A 20,933-nucleotide genomic window follows, 5' to 3' on the forward strand; every position below is an offset into this window, starting at 1 on the left:
CTATGAGATTAATAAATAAATTAAATTTTAAAAAAAAAAAAAAAATTTTAAAAAAATTTTTAAAAAAAAAAAAAAAATAAAAATAAAAAAAAAGAGTACCAAATTATATAAATTAAATTATTGATAAAATAAATCTTGATTTACTTTTTTATAAATTACAATATATATATTTATATATATAAATTTTATTTTTTTTAATTTTTTTTAATTTTTTAATTTTATTTTCTTTTTTTTTTTCATATTTTTATTTTCTTTTTTTTTTATTTTTTTATTTTTAAATATTAAATATACCTTTTGATTATTATTATTATTTGTTTGTTTATTATTTATTATTTATTTTTTAATTTGATATATTTAATTTGAGTTTTTTGTTTTTTTTTTTAAAATTTTTTTTTTTTTTTAACGGTTATAAAATTGTTGGTTCATTTGGTTCATTTGGTTCATATTCATTTGATTCATATTCATATTCATATTCATTTGGTTCATATTCATTTGATTCATTTGATTCATTTGGTTCATTTGGTTCATTTGTGGTGATGAGTGTTGTTGTGATGGTGATAATGGTGGTGGATGTTGTGGATGACCCATATTTTGTGGTAAACCTAATTCCATATGGAATTGTGGAGATTGTTGATCGTTACAATGACCTAATAATAATTGGAAAATTTGAGAGAGAAGCATTGATGGTTGTTGATTTAATGGGAAAATGGTTTGGAAAGATCCATTTAAACGTTGGAAGAAACGATCGAAAACATCACGCCATTGTTCACGGTCTAATGGATCAAGAGTTAAATGATGTTGAGCTAAATACATTTGATCATAAATCAAGTAACCTCTATATAAGAATGTACGAATTACTGATTGACCTTCTTTAGATTGGAAAAGTTTAATGATGAATTTACTTTGGTTAAAGTTTACTAAAAAGTGGAAACCTAAAATAAAGAATTTAATTGGTACCTCCATAACCCATTTACAAACGATTTGATAAATTGCTTCGGTTGATTCTTCTGATCCTTCTGGGAGATGTAACATTAAGAGTAATGGAAGATTTCTACAAACTGCAAAAAGACCTGATAAAGATTGTTTCTCGCCCAAGAGTGGGAATGCTCTCTTTAATAATTTTCTACCTTTTGCAAATACCCATAATGAAACAAATAATAAATCTTCGTGGCATACTGATGGCCATTTTTGGTTTGGTTCTTGTGCAGGTGCTGTTGGTGATTCAAATTTAAAGCTTGGGAATGGGTCTAAATATAATGATTTAAATAATTCTCTGGAAACTGGTTCTTGTTTAATTTGATATTCTTGTAAAAGTATTGAATCATTATTTGTATTTTTAATTAATTCATTAATATCTTCTAAATCTAAAATATGATTATATGCTGATTCAATAATAAGTTTAATAGTTGGATCACTATTTTGATTCTGTAAATAAAAAAAAAATAAATAAAATTAGTATTATTTTAATGTATTATTATGCATTATTATAAATAATATTTTACTTTTTCTTGGTCTTCTTCATCACTATTTAAAATAACTTGTAAAATTTGTCTTGGTGCTCTAATTGAATGTGATGGAATTCTACCAAGTGCACCGGTTAATGGATCGGTCTTTTTAGGTGATGGTGCAGTTTTTGGGGTAGAATCACAGATAGGAGTGTGGCTGTGAGTTGGACCTGATTGTTCTATTTTGGTAAATAAAATAATTAATTAGTATTTAGCTTTATATTAATAAATATAAGTAGTTAATATTTACTCATTCTGAATCTTTGATAATAATAGTCTTCAATAAATGGATTTGTAAAATGAATTTGGTAGGCTTGTAATCTATTAATAGATTGAATTTCTTCAGCTGTCATATATTTCTTATCACCAGAGTTCTTTTGGTGTTTATATTTTCTTGGGGAGTGTTGCTGTGGAGAAGAAGGTTTATTGATCATATCACCAAGAGTTAATGGTCTAGTATATCTGTTATTTTGTACATTATTGTTTTTTGGTGAAGAGATTGATTTTTGTTGTGATGGTTGTTTGGTTGGAGTTAATGTTATATTGGTAGTGTTGGTGGTTGTGGTAGTAGAGGTTGTTGATGTGGTGGCGGTTGAGGACTCACTAGATTGTTCAAATAATTTGGCTTCGATATCTGATAATGACATTCCTTTAGTTGATGATGAAGCTACTGCTGCTGTTGATTGTGGTGGTGCTTGTGGTGTGGTTGGGGTATCATTAATTGAAACAGCACCCATTAATTCAACCATTTTATTATTTAAATTGTTGTTGTTGTTTTGTAAATGTGGTGAGGTGTATGGTTGGTGATCGTCATCCAATGCGTTTTTAAATACTGATTCGATTTGATCTTCATCTAACTATAAAATTTTGGAATAATAAAAAAAAAACATTGTTAATATAAAAATAATTATTCTTTTTTGTTTTCTCTTAATAAATACATGTGAGTCTTCATTTAGGTGTGGTTGTGGCTGTAATGGAACTGCTGTTCTTGTGGTTGTGGTTGTGGTTGTTGTGGTTGTAGTTGAAGATTGAGTAAAGTGGCTAACATTTCTTCCACCACCATTTGTAAATCCAGATTGTGAATAATCATAATCGTCCTCCTCGTTTTCATCTTCTTTATCTTTACCATTTAATTCTGGTTCTCTTAATTTGTTTTGGCTTAAAAATGCTTCATGTTCTTCTGATAATAAATTGTGTTGATTTTCCCATTCATCATCTAAAATAAATGTCAAGTTGAATATTTTATTATTATTTTATCAATTTAATTAGTATTATTGATATTTTATACTCTGTAACTATTAACTATTTATTGGCTATTATTAACTGTTATTGACTATTATTAACTATTATTAACTTGTTTTGAACTTACTTAATGGACCAACATCACCAAAAGTTTCATCATCGTCATAATTGGGTTCTTCTTCACCAATTGGTGCAGAGTCAAAATCTTCAAAATAATTCTCATCTGACATTGTTGTTATACCTTTTTTTTTCTTTTTTTTCTTTATAATGAATTATTATTACTCGGTAATAATATTTTTATTGTTTATTAATATTGACAATCCAATTTTAAAAAAAAAAACCAAATTGAATTGTGTTTGAAAAAAAAAAAGATAATGAAAAAAAAAAGATATGTTTATAAAAGGAAGAGATTAATTTATTAAAAAAGATAAGAAAAAAAAAATAATAAATAAAAAAATTTTAAAAAAAAAATTAAAAAAAAATTAAAAAAAAATAATTTTCAAAAAATTAAAAATAATTTAAAAAAAAAAAAAATTGAAAAAAAAAAAAAAAAAAAATATAATAAAACAAAGAACTTCATAAGAAAAAACATAAAATTAAATTGTGTTTAATTTTAATAAAAAAATTTGAACTATGATTGTGGTTGCCGATAACTTATCGTGAATTTATTTTTATATACAAAAAATTTTTTTTTTTTTTTTTTTTTTTTTTTTTTTTTTGGATTGGGAATTTTGAATTTTTGAATATTTTAATTTGGTTAGTCACTCAAAATATCTTCTTCCTCTTCTTCATCTTCGTTGTTACTTGAGATATTTTTACGATCATCTGAGCTGTGGTCTGAATCAATATCGATCCCTTCAGGTTCGGAGCTACTGTGCTCAGATTCATCACCTTCTTCAGCTTCGCTTGCAATTGGACTTTGGTCATCATTATTGCTAATACTGCTATTGCTACGACTAGGACTACGACTAGGACTAGGACTAATATCTTTTGATTTTTTAAGTCTTTGATGGTTAACACTGCTACGACTACGACTACGGCTACGACTTCTACCACGGGAAACACTTCTTGATTTACTATCACTATCACTTTCTTTATCCATTTCTTCATCACTATTATCTGAAATGTCTTTAAGTTTTCTTAATCTTTTATTATTTGTTCCATTCGATTTTTGTTTTGATTTCGATTTCGATTTAGATTTCTTCTCACTATCAGAATCTACTGTTTTAATATTTTTCTTTTTGCTAATATTGATACTTCTTTTTTTACTTTTATTTTTATTTTCATCCTCATCCTCTTGTTCATCTTCATCCTCTTGTTCACTTATTGATTCTCCTTCACTTTCTACCTCTTCTTCCTCTTCCTCTTCTTCTTGTTCGCTTTCTTGTGATGATGAAATTTCTTTTCCATTAAGATTTGTTCTATTAATTTTTTTGGTACTAAAAGCATTTAATGCATTCATAGATGATAATAATACTTTGATATCCATATTTAAAGTTTCTAGAGTTCTCTTTGCTTGTGGAACAAAAGCTGTAATTAAAGAGTCTTTTGATTTTTTTCCGTGGTCACAAATGTTATGAAGAATTCTTGTGCCAGTTTGTAGTTTGTCAAAAATGGTTAGGAAATCAGAGACAGCACTTTCGTTTTTTTTGAGTATCGTTTTAAGAATACCTAAAAACTTAGAATAAACATTTACAAAAGCTACACCTTGTTTTAATATTTCAGATAAATAAAGTGATTTATCTCTAAAAAGATAGGTTTCTACTAGTCTACCAAAATATGATACACATTGATTATTTTCTGAGAGAACAGATGAGATTGAAGGATCTTTATCTCTGTATTGATTAACGAAATTTGAAAAGAGATTATTAAGACTACCAAAAATAGTTTTGAGAAATACTAAACAATTCATTGGGTTTATTAATGTTGAGTCAATTTCGGTAATATCCTCTTCACTTTGCATAAAATCTTCATATTTATTACCTTTCAATTCTTCTAATTCTTCATCCTCATCCATTTCCTTGCGATCTGAACCCTGCTGTTGTTCATTACCACTGTTTTCTTCGTCATTATCGCTTTCGTGGTCACTATTCTTTTTCTTTGTTGATCTTTTTGATGAACCCTTTATAGTAACTACATTCTTTTCACCACCAGATTTATTTTTATTGTCTCTTAAATAGGTGTACAAAAATAGAATTGAAATTTTTAAGGAATGTCTTGGTGATTTGCAATAGTTTAGAAAAGTATTTAAAATAAAGCTAAGATTGGTTGTTGAGACTTTTTGTTTTTCACCTTGGGTCCATGGAGTTGAAAGTAATATATAAGAGAATCTAAAGATTTTGTTATTTAATTCGTCATTTTCACGATTGCCTGGACACCATGAGTTTGAAGAAAGGGATACTAAAACCTCTAATAGTGATAGTGTTGCTTTAAAACTTTTACTTGCGACAAGAGGTTTGATTAATCTTTCAAAATATGAAAAGATTCTTAATGACATAATTTGGAGTGAACCTACTGTTTGGCTGCTTGTATCGATGGTATTTTGATCAGAGGCAAACGAGCTTTTAACCTTTTCGTAAATTAATCGCATAACTGTGTAAAATGAGTTATTGTTTGTTTCGGCACTAGCCAAGTCACCACTCTGGAATAATCTTTCAAAACACTTTAATAAGAGCTGGATGCAATGTTGTAATATAATTTGTTCTTCATTTAACTTTAAAATAATTTTACATTGATTTTTAATTTTCTTTTTTAACTCTTCGTTGTTAACATCTTCATTGCCATCATCCTCTTCTTCATCGTCTTTATCCTGGTTGTTGATTAGTTCCTGATACAATTCTTTAGATTTTTTTAATTCTTTTAATAATTGAACCCTATTTTTTACAAAATTTTTAACATTTATATCTAAATATGAACATAGATTTGGAAATACAAATTGACAATTCTTTATAAAATCAGTAAAGCTATATGGTAATGTTGATTTTGGTTGCATTGTGGCTAGTGGACCAGTTTTCTCTTGAGTTGTTAAAACCATAAGTTTATTATAAAAGTCTTCTAAGAGATAGAGCAACGATGAACCTTCTAAATTGGAATTTGCACCAGTTTGTGGGGTTTGTTGAAGAATTAAAAACACTGAAAGATCTAAAAGTCTAAAATGAGGCTTGATGAGTTTGATAAATGGCTTTTCTAATTCAATATATGTTTCGGTTGGTAGCTTAAAATCTTTGGTATCGATTGGATAAAGTGAATAGACTGGTGTTGGTCTTTTGGTTTTTTTAAAATCGATTGTAAAACTTTTTCTTTGATCAAAATCGAAAGTGCCATATGGAATTGAAAAAGATGGGCTGCACGAAAGTACCAATTCAAAATAATCTTCCATTTCAATTAAATCTTTTAATCTTGTTAATAGCTTTAGTTTGATTTCAAGGATATTTGTTTGTTGACGACTATTATTACCACCTGCAAAATTGAATATATTTTGAGAGCTATCGCCAATTCTTCTTGGTTGTTGATTTAATTGAGTCGAAAATGCATTTAATAATTCTTTAATAAAATTAATTAAATAAAACAATGATAAACTATAAAATTCTTTATCTTTGTCATCTGATAATTTCGATTCTTTTAGTGCATCCTTATTAAACATTTTGAATGGAATTACTAAAAGATTATCAATTTCTTCGAGTGAACCTACGGATTTAGCTCTTTCCAATGTTTGCAATAAACGAAAGTGTGGTGAGAGACAAAGCAATTTATCTTTGGTTTCCATATCTTTTAAGCTTGGGTAAATTACAATCGAATCATATTCAGACTCGTGGCCTATTGGAGCACACCATGTGGTATCACCGGATATACTTTCAACAAAACGTCTTTGGAAATCGGTAATAAACTTTTCGCTGATGACGGTGACAATGGTTAAATGAAAATTTTCATCCAGATAGTTATTTACTAATTCATCATATAAATATGCTAATGCTAATTGTGAGCTATTGCAGTTGTTGTAGAGGTTGTTTAAAATTTCAGAGCACTCTCTTTCCAAATCTTGTGGTAAATCTAAATACTCTGTGGGATTGTTATCCTTGTAAACGATTCTAGCTAATCTTGACAATTGTGAGCAAAGTGAAATAATACCAATTTTTTTGTATTTGATAAATGGGTTTGTGATTTGCTTTCTTGTAAAAATATCCAATTCATTATAAATTGAACCATTGGGTGCCAAAGAGTAGCTTGTGTTGGTAACTTTCATATCATACAATAAATATCCATAAATCTTGAAAAGCTTTCTAATTTGATTTTCGTTTAAGAAATTGATGTGGTCTAATATTGATTTAATAAATGTTGTAAAATATTTGAGTGATTCTAAATGATATTTGCATAGCACTAATAGAACGTCTAAACCAGTATTGACCTCTGTGATATTGTTTGAGCATACATGCGACAATAACAATTCTATTAAATCCTGTCTTAATGAAATTTCATTAAAACTACCATATAAATATTGATAAAATAGTGATCCAAACAATCTAACTCTGGGCTCGTGTGACCTTAAAAAACAGTTGCAAAATGATAACATTTGGGAATGGTAGCTGATAAAATAAAAAGAAAAGTTAATATAAAATTTATAAAATACAATTGTTATATATAAAAGATGCACATACGATTTTAAAGCAAAGTCATGGGTAATAATTGAGTCTAATAGTAATTGTTTTGTAAAGTGGCCACTTAAAATTTTCTTTTTGAATAAAATTTCTGTTTCTTTTGTTTGACCAATTGAATTAATTAAAATCAATAGCCATATATCGATGATTTTATGTTCTTTTGAACTATTAATACCTGCTATTTCTTTTAGGAATGCAGTCCATAGCTCTTTTTTGAATCTAATACCAGATCTAATTACTTCCATTATTAAAACCTCGGCTTGTTTATTTTTATTTAAATCATTTAAAATTTTTTTCTTGTCATAATCAATTAAATCATTTGATGTATTTTTATTATTTGATGAAAATTTTAATCCATTTCTTATTGATTTAACTGTCTATAGTTTTTAAAAAAATTAGTAAAATTTTTTTTTTATCCATTTTTTTTTTAAATATATTTACCTGTGATGATTCTTTTGGGTTATTTGTTAGTAATAAAAAATCAATCATTAATGGCAGATCATTCATTTCTGATGAAACTAATGAGTCTGAAATTTTTGATCTAACCTCATTTAGTTGTGATGTGTTTAGGTTCATGTTTTTTAAAACATCGATAACTTGTAATACCAATGTTGGTTCGTTGTCAAATGTATTTACCAATTCCTCGACCAAATTCTTTTGACATAAATCATCGGTGATATCTGGTAGAAACCCAAGAATTTCCTTCTTTAATTCCAAATTACCTGAAAGTGCTTGTAATAAATCTTCTATATGCTTTGAAAACTGATCAGAGTTTGTAATACTATCCATCCATCTAAGTTGTGAACAAATTTTTTTAATAAAATTATATGGGCTTTTAATAATAATAAAAAGAAAAAAACTATTAATACATAGATTTTTTATTTAAAAATATTAAAATTTTACTTACTCGTCAGATAAATAATTTTGCATTAAATCAAATAAAACTTCGATAACTACTGGCTGGAGTACTGGAACGCTTAAAAATAATTTAATAAAACTTTCGAGGAAGAATGATTGAAAACCATTATTTTCATTGTCAAAATCATCGGAAACCACTGGTAATAACGCCAACTCTAACATTTTTTCTTCCTTTAAGAAATCTGAAAAACCCTCTTTGAACATTTGAATAGCTGAATCATCTTTAAAAAATATACTTAATTTTTTTCTACATTTCCCAATATCTTGAATTATAATGGGATCACCAAGTCTAACATTATTCTCTTTTAAAAATCTTGCAAAATTTTGATTTCTGGATAGAAAATCACTAATTAACTCTAATAATATCGCTTTATTTTTTGATGATGCATTTATCGATGCCGATGCTGATACCAATGATGGTGCACCTCTACTATTGGAGTGTGTTGTTTTTATTCTTTTATTGCTATAGTCTTCATCTAACTCTAAACTGTCTAGATTATCATCTTCATCAACAACTGATAATCTTTTTTTATCCATTTATTTATATGCTATTTTATATTATAGTTTTATTTTATATTATATACAAATGACTTATTATTGATATTGAATAAATAGTTTAATCAAAATGAAAAAAAATAAAAATAAAAAAAAAAGTACTCAAATTATTATATATGCATTTCTTGTAAATATGGAAAAAAAAAATGAAAATAAAAAAAAATTAAAAAAAATTGAAAATTAAAAAAAAAAAAAAAATTTTTAAAAATAAATTTAATAATTAGAAATTTTTTAATTCCTTTTAAACAATGTTTAAATTTATTCATTTAATAAATTATTGACAAACTTCAAAATGGAATATGAATACACAAAATAATAATTTTTATATAAAAATAAATAAAAAATAAAATTAAAATAAAAAAAATAAAAAAATAAAAAAATAAAAAATCTTTTTAATTTTTTTTTTAAATTATTTTCATTTTTCTTTTTTAATTTTATTTTTTTTAAACACAAGAAATAATAATGAACTTAATTAAAATTCGTAGTGTAGCAATCAATGCAGTTGAAAAAGCATGTAGAGCATGCTTGGAAATTCAAAGTCAATTAATTTCACAAGATACAATCAACAAAAAAGATCAATCACCAGTTACAGTTGGTGATTATACTGTCCAAGCATTGGTTATCAATGAAATTATTAAAAACTTAGAAGAAGAGTATCCATTCATTGCTGAAGAAGATTCAAAAACATTATCATCGGAAAAAGATGTTGAGGATAAAGTATTATCATTCTTTAACCGTTTCTCTGGTGAATCATTCGATGGCAAACAATTAGGCAGCATTTTAGACAAGGGTAACAAAAAGAAAACCATATCAAATACAAATAGATGGTGGACATTAGATCCAATTGATGGTACATTAGGGTTAGTATAGTTTTCATTTAAAAAACTTTATATTATTAAATTATTAATATTTTTATAAAAGATTTTTAAGAAAAGATCAATATGCAGTAGCATTAGCTTTAATGGAAGATAATAAACCAATTTTAGGTATTTTAGGTTGTCCAAGTTTACCAATCTCCAAAGGATCAGAAGAGAAAGGTTGTATTTTTGTTGGTATGAAAGGCAGTGGATCATTTATGAAACCACTTTCTAATATTCAAACTGAACAATCAATCAGTGTTTCAGATAAATCAGATCCAACTAAAGCAGTTTTTACTGAAAGTTTTGTTTCAAGAGGTTTTGGTCATGAATTAAACCAAAAGATTTCAAAAGATATGGGTGTCACCGAAGAACCATTAAAAATTGATAGTCAATGTAAATACGCTATGGTTGCAAGAGGCGACAGTGACTGCTACCTCAGATTAACTCAAATGGACTACAGAGAATGCATCTGGGATCATGCTGCTGGTCATATTATTGTCGAAGAAGCCGGTGGTGTAGTCACTGATTTCAAAGGTAACCAATTAGATTATTCCAAAGGCTACAAATTAGAAGATAATGTTGGTATTGTTTGTTCAAATAAAAATTTACATAACCCACTTTTTGAATCAATCAAAAAATCAATTCAATTATAAAACCAATAATAAAATTTTATGTGTATATATATTTTTAAATGTGTGAGAGGGTCAAGAAAAACCTCAACCCAACTAAAAAAGCCTGCGTAATAAAGATAAAAATAAAAAAAAAAATTTAAAAAATTTAAAAAAAAAAAATCTATTACCTAAGATTGCCCAATATTGTAAAAACACAAACCAATCACCAATCAAAAAACCCCATTTTAACTACATTAACACACCACACTTTCTACTTTTTTTATTTATTTTATATTTATTTTATATTTATTTTACATTTATTTTTTTTTTTTTTTTCTTTCAATTTTTTTTTTTTCTTCACATATTTTTTTTTTTTTTTTTTTTTTTTTATACATTTCATTTCTTTAAAAACAATACAAATATAAATAATAAAAAAATGTCATTTTTAACAAATATTACCAACTTTTTAGCAAAGGCAGTAAATTCAATAACAAGTGTTTTTGGTTTCAAATTATTTAATGATGTCAAAACCATTCAAGCTCCAAAAGAAACTGATACCACCCCTACACCAGTCCCAGAAAATAGTACTGTAGAATCAAAAGAAAATGATACTGAAGAATCAACTGATGGAACCAAGATCAGACCAAAAAAACTCTATGAACCATTACCAATGCTTCGTTAAAACTCCATTATATTAAAAATTATATAATTTTAAATTAATGTGTAAATAAAAAAATATTTAAAGATAATCTTAGATAATTTAATTTTTTTTTTTGTTTAATTTTATTTTATTTTTAGTTTAAAATTTAAATTAAATTTTAAAACAACTTAAATTTATAATAATTTTTTTTGGTAATTAAAAAAATTTTCACTTAAATTTTCATAAAAATTTCACCCAAAATTTTTTGAAATTTTTATTTTTATTTTTTTTTTGATTCATTATGTTTTAGTATAAATACAGCGAAATTTTTTTTAAAATGAATATAATCAAACAACTTTAATAAATAAACAAATAAATAAATATTAAATAAATAAATAAATTACTAAATAAAATAAATTTTTCAAATACAATTATAATAAAGCCTCAATATACAAACAAAAATGTCATCTCTTTTTGATTTATTTTTTGATAATAGAAATAATTATTACAATAACCACAGTAGAAAACAATATGTAGAAAAACCATATAGAAATATGTATTCATATGGAAACTATCATAACAATGATGATTATGATTATAATGATTATAATGATTATTATAATTATAATAATAATTATTATGACAGATATAATAATGACAACAGAAAAAACTATGGTAATAAAAGCAATGTAAAAAATGACAATAGTAATAAAAGTAATTTAAAAAATAATAATAACTCAAATAACAATAATAACAATCACAATAATAAAAATAATTTAAAATCAGAATTTTCAATTAAAGAAACTCATGATTCAATCATTATTGAAACCAATTTACCAAATGTAGATAAAAAAGATATTCAAATAGAGATTAAAGATTCAAAATTAATTATAGAAGGTGAAAGCAAGAAAGAAATAAATCAAGAAAACAATGTCGAAGAACCAGAAATAGAATTACCATCTATTGAAGAATATGAAGAAGATAAGGAAGAAGATAAAGGAAAAGTTGTAATTAAATACATCACAATTAAAACCCCACCAAAACCAATTAAAAAACCACAAATAAACTCTGGTCCATTTAAGAAATCATTAGATCTTTCAAAACTATTACCATATTTAAATTTAAGAAATATAAAAACCACTTTTGAAAATAGTGTTTTATCAATTAAAATATCAAAAATAGACTATAACAATTACAATAACAGATTTAGAATTTTTTAAATAAAATAAATAAAATTTAGATTTTTAAAAGATAATTTTTTATAAAATATATATGTTTTATTTAGTTTTGTTTGTTTTTTTTTTTAATTAAAAAAAAAATATTTTTTTTTTTTTTTTTTTTTTTTTAAGTTATATAAATATAATATTTTTATATTATATTAGTCGTTTGATTTTTGTGTTAATTTTGCCAATCTTTGTTTTAATGAATCAATGGTTGTATTTACTTCGCTTGATGAGGTTGTTGAAGGTGAGCTATAAGATGGAGAGGTATTTGAAGATGCAGTATCAGAATTTAATGATCTTAAACGATTTAATGTGTTTGAGGCCATTGATGCTGTATTTGATAATTGTGGGTTATGATTATCTAAATTACCACCTATAGTATTATTTGCTTGATTGTGTTGATTGTAAAAAGTGTTTTGAATTATCTTTAATCTTTCATGATAATTTATAACTTCATTTTCATTATTTGAACCTTCAATTGCATCTTTGGCTTTTTTAAGATTTCTATGAATATAAGCTTGGAATTGTTGAGAACTTGAATTTAAATTTGGGGTAATATCATAATCTGGATACTCTTTGAGGAAATAATAAAGATCATAGATACCATCCGATGTTAAATCTTTATTACCAATCTTTTTGAAGATTTCTTGTAACAACTCTTTCTTTTGTTGATCGCTTTTACCTGAATAATTTCTTGGTTCCTTACTAACTTTTAATTGTGAAAGTGTTGATTGGGCCTTTACTGGTTGTTGTTGTTGGGTTGCACCGTCGCTATTTGCACTCTTAAATGTTGGTGTAATATTTAATGGTGGAGTGGAGGTTGAAGAGGTTCTTGGCTTTGTGGTTGAAGTTGTTGTTGCGGATGTATTTGCTGCTAAAACTGGTGAGTTTATATCCAAGTTACTAGTTATATTTATGCTATTAAAACTATCTCTACTACTACTAATATTGCCACCACTATTTGCTGTTGGTATTACACCAATTAACTCTTCAAATTTATGTGGAGTTAATAAATCTGATAAGAGTCCAAGTAAATATTGATATTTTTGATGCTGACCTTTTGCTAAAATATTTTTTGAAAAACTGATAACATTTTGGGTTTTACTTTGATATAATTCTGATGTGAGAGTCTTTGTGGTTTTTTTGGTTGTATCGTCCAACGAAGCATTTGCTTCAAGGAAGCTATTAATTTCACTTAAAACTACACCGACATCCAATTCTTCTTTTACAGTTGAGTCATTTGTTTTTAGCGATTTTGTAGCTCTTAAAAGACAACGTAATAAAAAGTCATTATATTTCTCTGGATGAGGAATGGTGGCATCATTTTTGGAACGTGTCATCATTCTAAGTAATGTTGTGAAAAGAATTGTGCTGTTACTATTTTGAAGAGTACGAAGTAAAATTTGATTGAAAGCTTTTGAGAACCACTCTGAATCTGCTGTAGATTGTTGATTTGATTCAGTTTGATTGTATAACCTTATAGTTGCATTTAAAACAATATCTAAACATTTAACATTACATTGCTTTGCTATTGAAAGATTTGAATAAATTGAGATAATTGTATGAGTTAAATATTTACAAGCTCTTAAGAATACGGTTTCTTTGTTATAATTTGGGAAAATATCTGAAAGAATGCTTGTTAAAACAGAGAAATACTCTTCGGAGAACTTCATAAACTTTTCTGAAATTGTTTGATTTTCGATTAATAGCGAAAATTGTTTTAATGCTTCGACTATATGTTCACCATTTTCTTTTGTCATGTGGTAATTCTTTAATAACTCTAAACATCCTATTAATTGTGCTGAAACTGGATCACTGGCTGTTTGTTGTTGAGTCAATGATGGACGTTGGGATTTTGTTTGGCTACTTGGTTGATTTGAACTTGTGCTTGGACCACTTCCACTACCACTACCACTAGTATTTATAATCAATGCCCTGTCAGTTTGAGTAAAATTATAACACTTGAAGAGACTATCTTTAATATGTAAATAAATTTTTGAAAGACATTGAATTGATGCATGTTTAACTTGGGAGTCATTTAAACTTTCGGCAATTAGTGGAACTACCTCTCTAAGATCGCCACAAACTGAAGCACCATGCTTGTCAATAATTGATGCCATTAAATTAAACATTTCAACACGAGTTCTCCAATTTTTTGATGTTATAATATCGAGTAATGTCTTAATTAAAATATTTGGTGGACAAATTTCTTCAAAACGTGGTATTAATTGTTTGATGGTCTGTTTAACTTCGGCATTTGGACAACTGGTCTTTTCAATAAGAATTGGAATAATACAGGTTGCTTCATAGTCATTTAAACTATATTCTAATGATATTAATTTGTTTAAAACTGAATCTAAAACTCTTAAAATTCTCTTTAAACTATTAACACTTGTATCAAAAAGTTTAAATGATATCCATCTAAATAAAATATCTAAAACCGAAACAATAACTTCTGGATTTTGTTCAGCTACTAATGTCAACTGGTCAGCTACATTTTGTGAAATTGATGGTAATGTTGAAAACATCATATTTGCAAACTCATGAGTGAAGCATTGTAAAACTTGATCCTGTAGTATTTCATTAACCTCGTCATTAATCTCTTCAAAGTACCAAACAACATCATTATTTGTTTCTTGTCTTTCAATTTTACCATTTGGATTATAAATAATAATATTTTGATTTGATGATTGAATAACTTGTTGTTGTTGTTGAATTGGTTGTTGGGTCGGTTGCTGGATTGGTTGTTGATGACGTTGTGGTTGTGGTGATGAAGGTGTTGATTGTTGTTTTGGTGTTGTCGATTGTGAAGATGACTTTGATTGCTGAGCTGGTGGTTGTTGTGTTTGTTGTTGAATTGGTTGACCATTTTTTTGATAATATTTATCTAAAACATTTTGAATAGTTGGTTGGTTTGCAGGTTTAACTTGTTTTAATTCTTTCTTAAACTCAACTGCAGGAATGAGTGTACAAACAATTGAAAGCAAATTATCGGCCAATGAACGTATATCTGCAGCTTTATCTTGAAGACATGCAACAATACCTTTGGCAATAGTATTCATTTCAGATTGAACTGGAGCTGATCTTAAATTACCTGCAATATTTTGAGCTGTCCATGATAATGATTCTTTTCTAGAATTTGAAGATTCTAAAATCATTGGGGTGGAAACAAATGGTACGAAAATATCAAAACCAAAATCATTTAACAATTGATTCATACAACTGATAGTGGCATCTCTGATTGGTTTTTTTAAATCCTGTAAAAGTAAAAGGATTTGAGGAATCAAAAGTTTAGCAGCCTTTTCAAATGGTGCACCCATAGATTGTGAAAGTAATGTAATGATATTGAGTGTGCTAGTTTGAACTTTTTGATTGGTATCTGGTAATCTATTCTTTAAGGCTGGTGGAAGCTGACCAATTTTTGGTTGAATCTTTCTGTTGGCTTCCAAAATGATCTTTTCGATTTCGTCCAATGCATCTGAACGAGTTTTCCAATTATTGTCATTTAAGTTTGCGAGGATGGTTGGTGTAATTTTGGCACTAATATCAGTTCTTGGTAATTCGATATTAATTTTAGTATCTGGTGGTGGCATACCTTTCCATTGACGAGTTGGGGTTGGTGGTTTTTGATCAGCAACCTTTGCAAACTCTTTTTCCATTGATTCAAATAACAATTTCTTTAAGTCACTTAAATAATCTGATAAACCTGAACCAACATTAACTCTAATAGTACATAAAACCTTGACTGCGCTCTTTTTAACGTCTGGATTTGAATTTTCTAAGCAACCTTTGGCATAGGTAACCATTCCCTTAAGATCCGAAACACATGAAAGAATACCAAACTCATCGAGAGCTTGTTGAATCCAATTTAATGCATCGTTAATTACTTTAGGGTTTTTGTGATTACTGGTGTATGAGAAGATATCTGTGTATACTACTTGTGGTGAAACTGCCTCTGCAGTACTAAATAAAAGCTCGGTCGAAATATCCTTTAACTTGACATCAGAAAGCTTTTCAATTGTGACTGCTAAATATAAAGATGCAGCTTTTTGGTTGAATGATGAATCCAATTTGGTTAATTGAATAATAATTGAAAAAACATTTAATAAAACTTGGAAGGTTCCTTCTTTCCAGCCTGGCTTATCTGCTAAAGTGGAAATGATTGATTCTGATAAACCAGTCAATGCATCTGGTGAGGTTCCTTTAACTTTTTCTAAAAGATTTTCAACTGCAACTAATCTATCTTTCCAATTTGCCTTACCCAAACCATCTAAAATGTCTTGTGAAACAATTCCTGAAACTTTACTCTTAACATCCTCTTTTTGTGGGGTAGTTGATCCTCTTTTACCAGGAGCTGCCTTTTTACTACCAGGGGCACTTGGTAAATCCAAATCTGAAACTGATGGTGCTGTGGGAGTTGGTGCGATAGGAGCAGGAGCTGAACTAACCTCGGGCATATTATCTTTAACTTTTTTTGCTTTAATTGGGTCCAATTGGTTCAAGTATGGAGTCATACCTCTTTCACCAATGACACCTCCCAATGCAGCAAATGCTTTTGATGAAGCATCTCTGACAGATTCATTAGTGTCGTTTAAAGTCTCCATAAATATTTTTGCTAATTGTTTTGAAAGTTTAACAATATCCTGTGGTTTTTTTGTGTTTGTGATTGTATTGCTAATATAAGTTAAAGTTTCTTGTTTGACCTGTGCAACTTTAGATTGAGTTGATGCTGTAACCTCATCTATAATATCTGGAAAATTTATACATTTACTTGTGAGACTATCTAATGTTGTATGAATAGATAGTACAATTGATGCCTTTTTTTCTCTAAATCTATCCAATAAAGGTGCTATAAATTGTTTTGAATATGCTGAAAAGCCATTTCTTAAACCCTCTGCTAACAAACCAATTGCAACAACTGATTTGGTCATAATAATAACATTTGCATCTGCTAAAATCTAAAATATTAAAAGATTTTAAAAAAAATTAATTAGTATATGATTAACCAACAAGTTTTGGAGATATATAAAACAAACCAATTACCTTTTTCAATGCTTTGGATAACTCTGTATAATCACCTGGTTCAATTTTGGGTGCACTTTGTAATAATGCTGTTAATTTATCCATTTGTTCTGATCTTTCTTGCCATTTTTTAGCTTGTAAACCTTCATAAAACTCTGCCCCAAGCTTTGATAAAATATTAACTGCTGACATTAATGAATATGGATCAATCTCTTCAACAACTTCAGCTTCTATATATTTTAAAAAAAATTTTAAAAAATTAGTATAAATTGCATCTTATAACTTTTTAAATGATAAATTTGATAGTTACTTTGCTGTACTCCACTTTTAGCATTTGCTAATGCCTTTGCAGCTTCGGATCTTGTATATTTTAATGGTACAGCAGGTTCACTTGGTAATTTTTCGAATTGCTCTTGAAGTGCCTTTAATTGAATTGGTGTTAATGTATCATTAATTAATGGTAACAATGCCTTATTAATCCAACGATAAATTTCAACAAACAACTCTGAAGCTTGATCTCTAATATTTTTATCTCTATTTTCAAACCATGGTGCAAATTGTTTTAAAATTAATTTAACCTGTACTTGCTTTGGACCAAATGTTTTCAATGCTGTAGTAAGACCCAATAACGATGCTAAAATAATCTTTGGTGATGATGCTGTTGTACCTTTCAATAAAGCCTCCACTACTGGTTCACCTGCGTCCGCTTCCATTGTAGCCATTAATGTTTCAATTGCCTTATCCTTTGCTCTTGGTCTACTACTTGCAAAAACTTTTTCAACCAAAACTGGTGCAAAACCTGATGCAAATCTATTAATAGATAATGTTAATATGTTGTTTATATTTTAAAATATTTCTATTGTTGCTGTTGTTGATGCTTACTTTGATACACAATCACATCTATCTATAAAAGTATTTAATGTCTCAAGTGACTTCTCTTGGGCTATTGGATTAATATCTGCCAATATCTTTTTAAATTGAGGTCCCCATTCATTATATAATGGACCACTTGAATCCTCTGCAAATTTGAATTTATTTGTTAATTCCTCTAAACCATGAACCCTCCATTTCCAATTTTTATGTGATATTCTATCCTCTATCGAACCTGATGGAGTTTCTTCATCTGCCATTATTTTATTATATTATATTTACAAAAATATTTAAAAAAAAAAAAAAAAAAAAAAACAAAATCAAATATTTTATGTTTTATTCTATTGCTGTTTTTTATATATATATATTTAATAATAATTAGTTATTATACTATTATTTATTAATTTGGTGATTGAGTTGTATTATTATTATTTAAATTTATTTCTGTTTATTTATTTAAAAACTAAATCTATCATATTACAAATATACAATATAAATAATATAATGTATTAAAATAAGAAATGTTGATGTATCGAATTTATTAAAGTAAATAATAAATAAGAAAGAAAAAAAAAATAAAAAGATTAAATTTTTTTAAAATTATTTAAAAAAAAAAATAAAAAAAAAAAAAAAAATTAATTTTTTAATTTTTTTAATTTTTTTTTTTTTTTTTTTGGAGGGTTGAAGCACATTGTGCTTAACTATATAAACTATTTACGCACACACAACTTTATTAATAAAATAAACAAAAACTACAACCACAGCACCAAAACAAATTAAAAAAAAAAAACTGAAATTAAATTAAATTAAAATTAACCAAATTTTGACATTGATTTTGATTTTGATTTTGATCTACAAAAAATAAAATAATAATGTTTAAATTTAAACATTGATTATATCTAAAACAAATAAATAAACAAAAAAAATGATAAAAAAAACAAAAAAAAAAAACCAAACGAAAAATAATAAAATGAAATGAAAAAATAAAGCGAATATTTGTTTTATATTATTTTTTTTTATTTTTTTATAATTTGTTTTATATACCAAATTCTAATAATATTATTTTTAATTTTGATTTTGAATCGAAAGAAAATGATATTTAATTACAAGGTGATTCATTATTTTTTTTATTTTTTTTTTAGTTTTTTTTTTTTTTAAAATTATTAAATTTTAAAAAAAAAAGAAAACATTATTATTTTTCCATTTATAGTATTATTATTATTATTATTGAGATTGATTAAATATTATTTAAAAAAATTATTTATATTATATTATTATTATTATTATTATTATTTTATATTAATTTAAACACTGACACCACAAGCGTAAGCCATTTGTTGATGAGCTTCTAAACCAACTAAAGCAACAGCTTTAGCGTTTTCGTCTTGAGCTTCATTAAAGAGTTGAGTGTAACGAGCTAAACCATTTTTAACTTCATTTGGATCTAATTGATCGACTGGAACGGCTTCAATAACATTGATATAACATGAAGCATCTGGGTTAACGAATGCAAAACCACCACTAACAAAGAATTTTTCTAAATCACCATTTTCGTGATTAATTTGAACAATACCTGGTTTGAGTTCAGAGATTTTTGGGACGTGGTTTTTAGCAATACCAAAAACACCTTTAGCACCTGGAAGAGTAACTAATTGAGCTTTCTTATCCTTGTAGATGGTTTGGTGTGGTGATAAGAGTGAAAAAGTTAATAAATCATCTGAAGCTTCAGTAGCGAAAAATCTTTTGCTGCTGTTGACTGAAATGCTGTTTTTTAATAAATTGCTTGATTTAACTAATGATCTAAACATTTCTTTTTCTTATTTTTTCCGTAAATATATAATTAAAAAATAAAATATAAATTGATAGTAAAAAAAAAAATGAATTTTAAAAAAAAAAAAAAAATAAAAAAAAAAAATTGAAAAAAAAATAAAATTTTTAAAAAAAAAAAATTTTAAAAAATTAAAATTTTTTTTTTTTTTTTTTTGTGTGTGTGTATAAAAACTCGATGTTCGAATTTTTACATTTTCATTTAATTTATCAACAATTACTTAATTTAATCACCAATTTAAATTATAAAAATAATTATTTATAATGAATATTAATTTAAATAATATAATATAAAAAATTGATAAAGATATATTTAAAAAATAGTGTGTCTTAAACATGATGTATTTAATTTTTTAACAAACCACACTTTTATAAACCGAACGATTATCATTAAAATTTTTATTTATTTTTATTTACTCTTATCTATTCTTATTTTATTTTATTTTATTTTATTTTATTTTATTTTATTTTATTTTATTTTATTTTATTTTATTTTATTTTATTTTATTTATATATTTATTTTTTATTTTATTTTGTTATTTATTTCTTTTTATTATTTGAAATTTTTTATTTTTTTTTATTTTTTTTTTGGTTTAAATTTTTGTTTCCTTCCTCATAGACCCTATTAAAAATTTCGATAAAAAAAAAAAAAAAAAATCAAATAATTATCTGTTATTCAAAACAATTAATATATAAATATTAGAAAACAAAGAGTTTTTGGACAGTTGTGGATGATTCTCATGTAAAAATAATAATCAGACGTTGGTCTTTTATTTTTTTTTTTTTTTTTTTTTTTGAAAAAATATTTTTTATTTTTTATTTTTTTTTTAAAAAATACAGTAAATAATATATGATTTTTAATTTTGTATATTTATTATTTTTATTATCATTATTAATTTGGATGTACATGCTCATTAATACCAAAATAGATTAAATTATTCTTTTTTTTTTTTAAATTTTTTTTTTTTTGTGCAAGTGTTATTTTAGTTGAGTGATTTTTCAACA

The 20,933-nt window shown here is 26.1% G+C and overlaps 7 protein-coding genes across 7 annotated transcripts; 3 read left to right on the forward strand and 4 right to left on the reverse strand.

Annotated features, from left to right (window-relative positions):
• Positions 1 to 399: 399 nt before the first annotated feature.
• DICPUDRAFT_57424 (uncharacterized protein) lies at positions 400 to 2,977 on the reverse strand (the record flags this gene model as incomplete). Its single annotated transcript, XM_003291508.1, has 5 exons — positions 400 to 1,425; positions 1,503 to 1,684; positions 1,756 to 2,362; positions 2,444 to 2,721; positions 2,875 to 2,977. The coding sequence occupies 5 exons, from the start codon at positions 2,975 to 2,977 to the stop codon at positions 400 to 402; spliced, it is 2,196 nt and encodes a 731-aa protein (XP_003291556.1).
• Positions 2,978 to 3,504: 527 nt separating this feature from the next.
• DICPUDRAFT_156159 (uncharacterized protein) lies at positions 3,505 to 8,857 on the reverse strand (the record flags this gene model as incomplete). The annotated part of the gene is made up of 4 exons (XM_003291509.1): positions 3,505 to 7,288; positions 7,403 to 7,779; positions 7,844 to 8,234; positions 8,310 to 8,857. 4 exons carry the CDS (start codon positions 8,855 to 8,857, stop codon positions 3,505 to 3,507), a joined length of 5,100 nt encoding a protein of 1,699 aa, XP_003291557.1.
• A 480-nt stretch (positions 8,858 to 9,337) lies between these two features.
• Positions 9,338 to 10,388, forward strand: DICPUDRAFT_82219 (uncharacterized protein; the record flags this gene model as incomplete). Its single annotated transcript, XM_003291500.1, has 2 exons — positions 9,338 to 9,735; positions 9,797 to 10,388. The coding sequence occupies 2 exons, from the start codon at positions 9,338 to 9,340 to the stop codon at positions 10,386 to 10,388; spliced, it is 990 nt and encodes a 329-aa protein (XP_003291548.1).
• Positions 10,389 to 10,782: 394 nt separating this feature from the next.
• Positions 10,783 to 11,028, forward strand: DICPUDRAFT_156161 (uncharacterized protein; the record flags this gene model as incomplete). The annotated part of the gene is made up of 1 exon (XM_003291501.1): positions 10,783 to 11,028. The coding sequence occupies one exon, from the start codon at positions 10,783 to 10,785 to the stop codon at positions 11,026 to 11,028; it is 246 nt and encodes an 81-aa protein (XP_003291549.1).
• Positions 11,029 to 12,009: 981 nt separating this feature from the next.
• DICPUDRAFT_92702 (uncharacterized protein) lies at positions 12,010 to 12,254 on the forward strand (the record flags this gene model as incomplete). The annotated part of the gene is made up of 1 exon (XM_003291502.1): positions 12,010 to 12,254. A coding segment is annotated over one exon (195 nt), but the record flags the coding sequence as incomplete, so codon positions are not given.
• A 110-nt stretch (positions 12,255 to 12,364) lies between these two features.
• DICPUDRAFT_156163 (uncharacterized protein) lies at positions 12,365 to 18,361 on the reverse strand (the record flags this gene model as incomplete). Its single annotated transcript, XM_003291510.1, has 4 exons — positions 12,365 to 17,167; positions 17,253 to 17,461; positions 17,542 to 18,041; positions 18,114 to 18,361. The coding sequence occupies 4 exons, from the start codon at positions 18,359 to 18,361 to the stop codon at positions 12,365 to 12,367; spliced, it is 5,760 nt and encodes a 1,919-aa protein (XP_003291558.1).
• An 807-nt stretch (positions 18,362 to 19,168) lies between these two features.
• On the reverse strand, positions 19,169 to 19,928 carry DICPUDRAFT_92704 (uncharacterized protein). The gene has a single exon (XM_003291511.1). It carries the CDS (start codon positions 19,907 to 19,909, stop codon positions 19,406 to 19,408), a length of 504 nt encoding a protein of 167 aa, XP_003291559.1. The 5' UTR covers positions 19,910 to 19,928; the 3' UTR covers positions 19,169 to 19,405.
• Between the last annotated feature and the right edge of the window lie 1,005 nt (positions 19,929 to 20,933).

Source organism: Dictyostelium purpureum (genome assembly GCF_000190715.1).
Source record: "Dictyostelium purpureum unplaced genomic scaffold DICPUscaffold_283, whole genome shotgun sequence".
NCBI classification, from domain to species: Eukaryota; Evosea; class Eumycetozoa; order Dictyosteliales; family Dictyosteliaceae; genus Dictyostelium; species Dictyostelium purpureum.

What these genes read in the sequence shown, in the direction of transcription:
- DICPUDRAFT_92704 (XM_003291511.1), bottom strand. Translation starts at nt 19,909, where the DNA reads ATGTTTAGATCATTAGTTAAATCAAGCAATTTATTAAAAAACAGCATT.